We start from the raw sequence: 12,262 nt of genomic DNA on the forward strand, positions 1-12,262 counted from the left end.
CTCCACGCCTCAAAATCCCTAAGAGGAAACATCAGGCACCACAAGTGGTGACACACAGGAAGGCCAGAAACAACACATTCCTCTCAGGCAAGCGGCTGGGGAAACAAGCACAAATAGATCATCCACGCCTATTTACAGATATTTCTGTATGAACAGCTGTCGCCACCATGTAAGTGATAAAAACTGTTGATTTTCCCATCCCAAATCTTGTCCTAAGCTACTGAAATATGGCCCATAGGGAGAAAAGGGATGTTCACTTGGGAGGAAATGTTCTCACTACCACCCAAAGATATGCCACCAGTCTATTCAAGAGGGAAAACATGAAAAAGTCAAATGCAGCTACACACACTTACAGGGCACATTATGAAAAAAGTACGCTTCATGACAACAACACAGCACTGAATCTAATTGTCCAATCAGGATGCCACTTGACCAATATGACACACCAAGACAAACCGAATAACTGAATCCTTTTTTACACCCAGAAATGCTAAACTATAGACTAGACCACTTCCAACAACAAACAGACAAAATTTTGCACCACATAACCCAACACAATTAACAACAATCTATACAACACCACAATATCCAACAACATCACTAAGAACACATTGCCCACCAACACCCATCACGTTCTTACCACCAGATCCTAGCCCAACAGACACCTCAACAACAACTAATACACCACCCACCACAACAACAACAAAGACAACAACTACTCCATTCTATCCACCCTGCCCGCCTGCAGGGAATAAATCAACCCCCTTGGCAAATGCAACAGCAATAGCATCCACACACCACACAAATATCTCAGAATGCCCCACCACAGTACAGAAACACTCCCAGGCCAAGACATAAACAAGAGTGACCAAATTGCTAGCAATGCAAATAAACTGTAATGGTCTGAAAGGCACCAACAGCAAGATTAAGTTCCAAACAACTGATAAACAATATAACCCAGACATTATATTTGGGTATGAATCCAAACTAGATGAAAGTATGCCTACATAATCAATATTCCCTGATGTTAATATTATCTATAGAAAAGACTGCACAGAAGGGGTGGGGGAGTATTTCTAGCTATAAGAAATGGTATTATGGCCATAGAAAGGCAAGAGTTTGCCACAAACGCTGAAGTGTGTTGGGCATCAATAGAATTTACCAACCATGGGTGCCTATATATTGGCAGCTGCTATAGACCACCAAGTGCAACAAATGAGGCCCTACAACACTTACAGGACAGCATAAATAACTTGCTGGCATGCAACCCAAAACTACCAAATATAGTGTTAGCAGGTGACTGCAACTTCCTGGATATAAAATGGGAAACAGTCACTACATAACATGTTTATAAATCTCCTTAATGAAAATGGCATGACGCAATTAACCAAGGAAATAACTCTTCCTGAGTCAGAAAATATCTTGGACCTGGTGATGACAACAATCGTGGAACTTATAGATAATGTACAAGTGAAACCTGGCATCAGTGACCATTGCTTAGTACTTTTCAACATAAACATGAACCCAAGGACTCATAGGAAACCACCAAGAGTCATATACAAGTACAATGTGATTGACAAAAACCATATATGAGAAAAAATCCGGAATGTAATGCAGGACTATTTCCACAGCTCACCAAATGAACAGACAATTGATGAAAACTGGAAATACTTCACTGAAATGGTTAAAACTGCCATGAATTTGATCCTTTCACGAACATCAAATGGAAACCAAGTTATCTGTATATCACTAAGAAAATCCAAAGGGAAATGAACAAACGTAATAAACTATATAAAAGTGCCAGGTTAACGAAATCTCCACAAGTTTGGGAAAAGTACAAAGCTAAAACAAATGCTATATAGTGCATGATGGAGAAGGCTTACAACGAATATATAAATGATGTGATTGGTGACAGCTTACTGAAGGACACAAAAAAGTTCTGGTCATATGTGAGATTGCAGTAACTAGATGCTCTGGGTATCTCAACCCTAAGGGATGAAAAAAAGCTATATGTCAACAAAAGGCAGAAGTATTAAACAAGCATTTTTCATCTGTGTTTACTCAAGAAAACCCAGCCTCCACTTCCCCAAACAAAGATCCATTGCCGTTCCCTCCCATCCATGACCTAGTCATCAGTGAAAATGGAGTAGTGACACAACCACAGAATCTCAAAGCAAACAGATCAAGTGGCCCGGATGAAATGTCAGCAAGCATGCTAAAGGAGTATGCTGAGGAATGCAGACCAATGCTGACTCATATCATGCAGCAGTCTTACAACATCAGAAGGCTTCCTGGGGACTGGAGCAAAGCTAGAGTTGTTGCCATATATAAGAAAGGAAAGAAATGTCACCCTTCTAACTACTGACCAACATCACTAACATGCATATGTTGCAACATCATGGAACACATTGTTCTCAGCCACATGGCAAAGCACCTGGCAGGAAATAAGATCCTGATCAATGAACAACATGGTTTTTGGGAAAAACTGTCTTGTGAGACCCAATTCATTGAAGCAATCCATGACTGGTCCCTAAGCATCAACCAGAAATGCCAGACCGATGTTCTCTTCCTCGACTTCAGTGAGGCTTTTGATAGGGTGGCCCACCAGAAATTGCAAACAAAGATTGATCACTATGGCATTCGAGGCAGGTCCAAGGGATGGATACATGGCTTCCTGTTTGGCCGCTCTCAGGAGGTGTCAGTGAATGGGACACTATCATCTCCCTCAGATGTTTTTTCAGGAGTTCCACAGGGCTCCGTGATGGGACTTATCTTGTTCCTGCTGTATATAAACGACAAAATAAAGAATTACTCTGTGAACCACTTTCTAAATTATTTAATGCTTCAATTAATAAGGGAGTTTTTCCAAGACACTTTAAAGTAGCAAAAATAATCCCTATACACAAATCTGGAAGCAAAACAAATATTTCTAACTACCGCCCAATATCCATTCTTTCTGTTTTCTAAAATTTTTGAACAACTAATGAAAGAAACACTCTTAGACTACCTTAATAAAAACAAAATCATTAGTAATAGCCAGTTTGGTTTTCGTCCGGGGCTAAACACCTTTGATGCCATTAATAAATTTACCTCTGACCTATACTCTGCCCTAGATGACCATAAATCTATCATCTCTATTTTCATTGACTTTAGCAAAGCATTTGACACAGTCCAGCACAACATCCTTCTAGATAAATTACACCACTATGGCATTAGAGGATGTGTTCACAAATGGTTCGAGTCGTATTTGTCAAACAGATCTCACTATACTTCATTTAACAAAGCCACCTCCAGCATCAAATCCATACACCTGGGCGTACCGCAAGGAAGTATTCTGGGGCCTATACTATTCCTACTATATATTAATGACATGAGCAGTTTTTCTACTACCCTTAACACTATACAATTTGCTGATGACTCTACTTTATACATGCAAGGTGACAATCCCACTGATCTCATTCATAAAGCTAACTTAGAACTTGTAAAATTTTCTGAATGGTGCCTAGCAAATCGTCTCACTGTTAATACATCAAAAACTTACTTCATGTTGTTTACAAACACTATAATGAAATACCAACCATTACCCAGACTTACTGTATTAAATGAGGACATATTACAAGTGTACAAAATAAAGTTTCTTGGTATTACGTTTGACAAATATCTTACTTTTAAGTACCACATATCTAATTTATGCATTAAACTTTCCCGTTCCATTGCACTTCTTGTAAGAGCCAAAAACCTGGTTCCTAGTGAAATCTTAAAAGTCATGTATTATGCCCATGTATACCCATTTCTGACTTATTGTAATCCTATTTGGTCAACCACTTATCCTTGTCATCTCTATAATTTGAATATTCTCCATAAGAAAATAATAAGAATAATAACCAACAGTGAATTCCTAGCACACACACCTCCACTATTTAAATCAATGAATATCTTGCAACTCTCTGACTTGTCCAAACTCTTTATTGCCACTCACATGTTCAAACACTTAAAAAATAACCACACGCCTGCAACGCTATCGCATCGCTATTCTACCCGAAACAACCACACTTTAAATGTTCCTCGACACAATTTAACCACTTTTAGACAATCATTGATGTACAAAGGTCCTACATGAGGAGGTGTCCTCCAAAATGAGGCTATTTGCTGATGACAGTGTAATATATTGCTGTATCCACACACAAAGAGATCAAGACCTCTTACAGGAAGACCTCCAAAGGGTTTTTTGCTGGGCAGAGAAATGGGACATGTCCTCCAACATCCAAACAAAGAGATCAAGACCTCTTACAGGAAGACCTCCAAAGGGTTTTTTGCTGGGCAGAGAAATGGGACATGAGCTCCCACCTGTGTATCAGCTTGAAAGAAAAGCCATTAGAATATACTTTCTCCATCAATGGAAAGGCCCTGAAAAAAGAAAGCAGCTGCAAATACCTGGGTGTGACCATCATGGAAAACCTGAACTGGAACATCCATACAGAACTGGTCCAAGGAAAAACTGCAAAGACCCTTGGTCTTATTCGCAGGACACTGGGAATGTGCAACAAAGAGGTGAAGGTGGCAGCCTACACAGCCCTAGTAAGACCCCAGTTAGAATATGCTTCCAGTGCATGGAACCCCCACACCCAAAGAAATATAGGTATCATAGAAAATGTTCAACAACAAGCCGCTCGCTTTGTGGTCCACAATTATAACAGGGAAGCGAGTATGACCCAAATAATCAGTGAGCTGGGCTGGGACACACTCTAAACCAGATGCTCTTTCCACCAAGTGGAGATGTTCTATCGCATCCATAGTGGGGCTGTCAACATCCAAATGCCTGAAGGTATAAAAAGAACATCTGTCAAAGAAAATAACTACATGTACAGGCAACCAAGTACATGAGTAGACCCTTACCTGTACAGCATGTTCCCTAGAACTATACACTTATGGAACAAATTGCCCCAGGAAGTAGTCGCAGGAGGCACCTTACAGGAGTTCCGGAAAGCAGCAATACCAGCCATCCAACAACTAATAACACCGTCTACCCTGAAGTGCCTATAGAAGACACCAAGTTTTCCACCGTACATCCCAGGACAGCGATATTTTGCTTTTAACAGATTACCTATCTCAAGACTCAAGACTCGAGTGACTTTTCTTTTTATTCTGAGACTCAGAACTGAAAGTAAACTTCACTCACAACACCTTTAAGAGAATTTTACTTCAGCAAATCAGCCTCTGCTGAGGTGAGCTAACCCATGAGATATGCTATGCCGCACCACACCGTCAGTTGCTTGCACGTTCCAGCACCGGTCGGACGTTCCTCCACTCGCTCGGCTCGCTCGGCCGGCTTTTGCTACATCACCTGTTCCCCAGGTATTTCTACAGGCTGGATATGTGGTATGGGTTAGGCCTGCCACTGGACTATGGTATGGGTATGGGCCTGCCGTATGATATGGTATGGGTTGGGCCTACCATGATACTGCCTTTGCTGTGTTTGGGGCACCGAAGTTTCCATTTCTGTGCAGGGCGGCAGTCATGTCCAGCTCTGATGACCAGCCTGCCCCTCTTCCTGAGGCTTCTCGTCATGATGAGGAAAGGCAAAGTGACAGCAGTCCTTCAAGGGAGAGTCTTGGGGAATCTTCACATCGTGGAAGTGGCACCAGCGGCTCAGGGGCGCATCGACATCGCCAGCGCGATGCTCGTCGGCAATCAGTGGCCATGTCACATGTAAACAAGTGGATTTGGCCCATTGTTACTGCCAGTTCACACTCCTCTCCTACTACGGCGAAGGTGTCTGAGCCTTCCTGGCGCCATGTATTGGATGAACTGGTGGTGTTGAGAGGTGAGGTGGTGAAATTGCGCGCCAGTATCCTGTCTGCCCCCTGGCCTGATGTGGACACTCAGCCCGGGTTTTCTCAGGGCCCAACGCACTCAGGGTTGCGTCTGTCGCCAGGACAGGGCTCTGTTGATTCACGTATTGTCACGCCTAACTTTTCTGGTTTTCATTCTTCCAGTGGTGAGGATGGTGAGTTACAGCCCAATCCCCGACGGAGTAGTGTGTTGCTACAAAGTGCTAAGGCTCTGGGGCCTCCTGACAGTGTTTCAGAGGACATTGACCAGCAGGTGGCGAGCATGGTGAATTTCCTGTTTGAAAAAGGCATGCATGACGACGACTATAAAGTCGTCTCAGAGGATGTGGTTACCAGACGCCCCGGCAACTGTCCTGCCCTAGCCCCTGTGGAGTGTAACTCGCAGATTTTGGGGCCTTGTAAACTGACACCAAGAAGGCTGACTTCCGGCTCAAGGATGTAAGTGGTGACGTACAGATGGCAGGTACTATTCTCACTAAATCACTCCTAGCTCTGGACCAACTTGCTCAGGAGGAAGGTAACATGGTGGTAGAATGGGAGGTTACTCTTTTTAATGGTGCCTTAGCCCTGCTGGGCCATGCTAACTATCACACCAACTTGGCTAGGCACTTCATTATGAAGCGGGAGATAAATCAGAAATACTCACACCTGTGTTCTGATAAGGTCCCAATGTCACGCTTTCTCTTTGGGGACGATATTTCTCAGTCTGTTAGACAGATTGAGGAGACGGAGAGGCTGTGGAACAAGTTCAGTAACAAGTCAGCTCCCTCGGCCTGGAAGTTCACTGGTGGACGCTCTCGGGGTTTCTGGGGGAGGTCCGCCCGCAGAAGTTTTTCTTCAAGGTTCCAGCCCTACAGTGCACAGCGACAGGGCTTCAGGGGTGGTCAGCGACACCCTTTGCCATGTCAAGAGACGGACTCAAAATACGCCAGGAGCCGGGGTCTCTACCGGCCCCGGAAGTAAGGGAGGTTAGTGACTCATTTTCAGCTGGCAGATCACTAATGATCCTGTGATTTTGGACATTGTACAGCACTGTCATCTGGATATTCAGAAATCTGATATTGAGCATATATGTTTTGGTGAGCTGTCCTATAAATCTAATTTAGAGGAGCAACTTATTATTAAGGAGGAGATTGACAGCCTTTTAGACCTTAGGGTTCTTGTGATTACAGAAAGACACCCAGAACAGGTTATTTCTCCCATTTTCCTCAGACCAAAGAAGGATGGTGGTTATAGGATGGTTCTAAACTTAAAGGAGCTTAACAAATATGTCCCTTATAAACACTTTAAGATGGAGAATCTTGAGCAGGCCATTAGACTGATCAATGCTGGGGATTATCTTGCTTCCGTGGACCTTAAACATGCCTATTACTCTGTTAGGATTGTGGAAGAGCAGCAGAGGTATTTATGCTTTAAGTGGGATGGCATTTTCTATCAGTTCACGTGTCTCCCTAATGGCTTTTCAGAGGGCCCGAGGATTTTTACTAAGCTGATGAAGCCCGTGTTTGCTGCGCTCAGGGTATGGGTTACACCATTACTAGCTTTATAGATGACAGTCTGCTGTGTAATCAGTCTAGGGCAGGTTGCATTTCTTTCATTAATGACACCATTGCTCTTTTGCAGAAGTTAGGTTTCTGCATTAACAGTAAGAAGTCTTTGTTGGTCCCTACCAGGTGTATTGAGTACTCAGGAAATGTGATTAATACTACTTCTATGACAGTTTCTTTACCTGAACGCAGGGTTCTCAAGGTTATGACTGCTTGTACGGATCTTATAAAAAAGTCCTCGGCTAGGATCCGGGAGGTAGCTAGGGTTATTTGTCTACTGTGGCTGCCTTCCCGGCTGTGGAATTTGGCAAGTTGCATTACAGGCACTTAGAGAAAGAGAAAATTACAGCTTTACAGACAGGCTTTGGGGACTTTGAGCTCTGGATGCCCGTAACAGATGCTATGAAGGCTGACCTGCAATGGTGGCTTGATAATGTTGCTACATAGGTTCGAAAATTTTTCACTTCTGGCACTGAGATTGATTTGTTTACTGATGCCTCCACTCTAGGTTGGGGTGGCCATCTCCAACATAGGTCTACATCTGGCAGTTTGTCAGTGGTTGAGAAGTCCCTGCATATTAATGATCTGGAACTTAAGGCTATTTTATTTGCCCTTCAGGCTTTCCATCTTGAACTCAAAGGGAAACATGTGCGGGTTTTTTGTGAGAACACCACTGCCCTTTCCTATGTAAATGAGATGGGGGGTATAAAATCGGCCATGTGTAATGACATTGCGATTCAGATCTGGGATTGGTGTGTAGCTAATGATGCCTGGATCACCTGCTCTCATATAACTGGAAAGGAGAACACAGTGGTGGACACCGCGTCACGTATTGTCAATGATAGGCATGAGTGGCAGCTCAATGTGCATATTTTCAGGCAGCTATGTGGCGTCTTCGGCACCCCTGTTATAGATTTATTCGCGTCTAGGCTTAACAACCAAGTGCCTTTTTACTGCTCCTGGAGGCCAGACCCGGGAGCAGCACACTTTGATGCGTTCTCTCTGAACTGGGCACAATTTGAGCTATCTTATATCTTCCCTCCATTTGCCTTAATTACTAGGTGCCTGCAGAAGTTGAAGGAGGAGGCGGCACGTGCATGGATGGTTCTGCCGTTGTGGATGTCACAACCCTGGATGGGCCAGCTGCTTTGCCTGCTGGTGGCTCCTCCCCATCTTATTATGCTGAGGAAGGGGGTATTGTGTCACCCGTCATCCGCGGGGGAGCACCCGGTCATGAAGCACTCTCGGCTGATGGCGTGCTTGCTGTTGGGCAACAATTGCGAGCACGAGGCATTTATGAGGCAGGTGCGGAAATCATCCTGGCCTCATGGAAACCAGGTACAGCCAGGCAATACAAGCCACATATCACGCAGTGGTCACAATTTTGTGCTAGATGGGACGTCAATCCCCTTGCTCCTCTCTATCAGATATTATAAACTTTTTGTCCGCCACTTTCCACAGGGACCTGGGTTATGAGGCAGTCAACACTGCGAGGAGTGCACTTTCTTCACTGGGCATTGTGGTAGATGGTTGCTGAGCTGGTAACCACCCCTTGGTTACCCGCTTTATGAAAGGGGTTTTTAACCTTAGGCCCCCTATGCCCAGGTATACTGCCACTTGGGATGTTCAGCCAGTTCTTGCAGAACTTAAATCTATGTCTCCCTTGCACAACTTGTCCCTTAAGGACCTTACCCTTAAGCTTGTTATGCTGATGGCGCTGACCCATGCAGCGAGGGTGCAGACTTTGCATTTGTTAATTCTTACTGACATTAGTGTTGCTCAGTCCTATATTACCCTGAGATTGCGTGGTACTCTTAAGCAAGCCAGGCGGGGTTTCAATATGTGTGAAGTTTGGTTTAAGGCTTATTCTCAGGATGCTAGTTTATGTGTCTGTGCCACTTTACGGCATTATCTGGAGACGACTGAGGTACTTAGACAAGGGATTTTGCATGGGGCGGAAAGTTTGTTGCTTAGTTTTATTAGGCCACACAAACCAGTTGGTAAGGATACTATTGCCCGCTGGATCAAGATGATGCTTCGTAGGTCAGGGGTGGATACGAGCAGGTTCACGGCTGGCAGTGTTAGGTCGGTAGCTGTGTCGAAGGCGAAGGCAATGGCAGTCCCCATTGCCTGCATTATGGTGATGGCAGGGTGGTCTCAAGAGAGTACATTTGCTCGTTATTATGATAGGCCTCTTACTGAGGTGGGGCACACTTTTCAGGATGCAGTTTTGGCATAAGTGGCTGTTGCCTTTATGTTCCTATATGGTTCATGGTTTGTAATGGGGTATATTATATTATGGATTATAAAGGGTGTTTTACATATGTATTTCACTGTTTGATCTGCTGCAGTCTCTGATGAGACAGCCAGACGTTACCCTACGGAACGAGCTCAAAGCTCATTATTTCCGATCTTCGGATAGGCCTGAAGACCAGGCACACACCACACACCGGGACAACAAGGTCACAACTCCTCGATTTACATCCCGTATCTACTCACTGCTAGGTGAACAGAGGCTACACGTGAAAGGAGACACACCCAAATATCTCCACCCAGTCGGGGAATCGAACCCCAGTCCTCTGGCTTGTGAAGCCAGCGCTCTAACCACTGAGCTACCAGGTGTGTGTATGTCTGTATGTATATGTTTCTATACACAATGAATGTTCTGGCTGGGAGATGTTCTTTTCCTCATCCAACATTGTCCTTTTTGGCACATCACCCACTTGGCTTTAAAGCCTCATGGGTTAGCTCACCTCAGCAGAGGCTGATTTGCCAAAGTAAAATTGGAAAGTAAACGAGACTTACCTTTGGTCAGTTGAAGTGTGCTTGTAATTTTGTGAGGCAAATCACCTCTGCTTGAGGGGAGCTTTCACATGCCCTCCTCTCCCCCCCTGTTTACTTTCTGTGTACCAGGGCAGGTGTTGCTTTGTATAGTTTATAGTGTTTTCTCAAGTGGGTGATCGTGGCTTCGAAGTCTGACAGTGCGGTGCGCCATAGCATATCTCATGTGAAAGCTCCCCTTAAGCAGAGGTGATTTGCCTCGCAAAATTACAAGCACACTTCAACTGACCAAAGGTAAGTCTCGTGTACTTTCCAATTATGAAGCAACTTTTCCTATTATTGTATCCTGCAACTTAAATTAAAACTGGATTTCACTTGACACCTTTAATATTTCCTTTTCTATATTCATTCTACATTACCATTGTTGTTTTTGTTTCTCCCTGTATTACTATCAAATTTTCTCACTTTTCTTTCCCTAAATATATGTCTCCTATACATAAGGCCCTATATTTCTTTCATGTCTCTTTACCAATTCCCAAATTCCCTAGGCATCAGAAAATTACTTACTTTACTTATTTTACTGTTATTATCCCACATCTTTTATTTTTTACAGTCTTCCTCATTATATTTCCTGTTGTTCATTTTCCTTTTTGTTTAAGCATCTTTTTTTGGTTCATCACTTGTATGCTTCCCCCATTTCTTCTCCATCACATTCCAAGTCCCAGACCTCCATCCTAAAAGAGGTCAGGGCTTTATGTGCCTCCCTCCCTTCTTTCCACACAAATCTTCACCTCCAGCAAGCCTATAGATTCACATGTTTGTTATCCTCACCTGCAACAAAGTCATAGTAGCATCTCTGGCTTCCATATCCACAGTTTTTGCTGCTTGTTCTGCCTGATCAATTCCTGAGCAGAAACAACATATTTAGTGCCAAGATTTATAAAAGATTACTTAAGGTTATTAGTATAATTAGGGTATTTATTTCAGGCAACTGGTTTACAATATGTGAAATATGCAATGTGATAAATAATTAAAGATAATTGTTGCATTCAACTCTAATGATAGGCTTGTATGAAATCAACTGATTATGTATAATTAATAATCTCCTGATACATCCTATATTTTGGAATTATTGTTGCATGTTATGTGAACAAAGGGATGTGTGTGAGGCTTTTATTACTCAACATTTCATTACACTTTATCAAAGATTGCACTTTGAGTGTGACAATATCTCCATCTTTAAAGTATAGCAGAAAAGCTTGAATTAATCTCTAGATCAGATAAACTGGCCATGTGAGACTGTTACCAGGAGTTGCATGTGAATCTAACATGTTCACTGAAGCACAAATAGATTTCAGTTACCTTCAACTATCCCATCAGTGCACCAGTAAATATTAAAATCTCAATTTTCATGTGAATCAGGTGGCTAGAAAACAATCAACTGACACTCAACATTTGCTCACTCACTCACCAGCCACAGATGTTCTCATCACACCAGCCATCACATTAAGCTGAGCCAAGCTTCCCCCATTCATGGTGTTGATAGCTGCTTTCAATGATGCTGTGTTCATCTGAAACAAAGCAAATCATTACATTCTATATAAAATTATGTATGGGATAAATTTTTAAGCATCAGTGTTTGTATAGTAGAGGAGGCAGTTTGCAACACTTTAAGCAGACAATTATCAGCTACGAAACTTCCAGACTGGAATACAACCACGAAAATTTTTCCACTAATGTAAAATTGTATCTGCTATGATGATGGATATCGCACTGCACTCTATCACTGCAATTTCTCAGCATAGAGTACTGTAAGTGAAGGAAGGTTATGTCGCTCAGTGCACCTACTGGTGAGTTTACACAATAGGTTATGTCGGGTTATCGCGTTAGCTGTCTTAAGTTCTTTGTTTTTATCCACAAGCCATCAAAATCGTTCTCATTAAGTGTTTATAATTCCTCTTGCCTGTCAAGGAGTAAAAGTAAATGAAAAAAAAAAAAAAAAAAGACTGCATACTAGCTTTTTATTTTTTTCCCTGGGGAAGGGTGAAGTCAGATCACCAGTGCACTTTCTGGTTACCACAA

The 12,262-nt window shown here is 42.9% G+C and overlaps 1 protein-coding gene across 1 annotated transcript in view; it reads right to left on the reverse strand.

Annotated features, from left to right (window-relative positions):
• The window catches only part of LOC123504943 (polycystic kidney disease protein 1-like 2), a 137,348-nt gene extending 125,601 nt beyond the window's left edge, over positions 1-11,747 (reverse strand). The window contains exons 1-2 of the mRNA XM_045255901.1: positions 11,652-11,747; positions 11,012-11,085 (exon numbers count right to left, since the gene is read on the reverse strand). Of these exons, the coding sequence (XP_045111836.1) occupies positions 11,012-11,085; positions 11,652-11,715 (138 nt within the window). The 5' untranslated portion in view covers positions 11,716-11,747. The remainder of the gene's footprint in view (positions 1-11,011; positions 11,086-11,651) is intronic.
• Between the last annotated feature and the right edge of the window lie 515 nt (positions 11,748-12,262).

Source organism: Portunus trituberculatus, chromosome 17 (genome assembly GCF_017591435.1).
Source record: "Portunus trituberculatus isolate SZX2019 chromosome 17, ASM1759143v1, whole genome shotgun sequence".
In the NCBI taxonomy this organism is placed as follows: Eukaryota; Metazoa; Arthropoda; class Malacostraca; order Decapoda; family Portunidae; genus Portunus; species Portunus trituberculatus.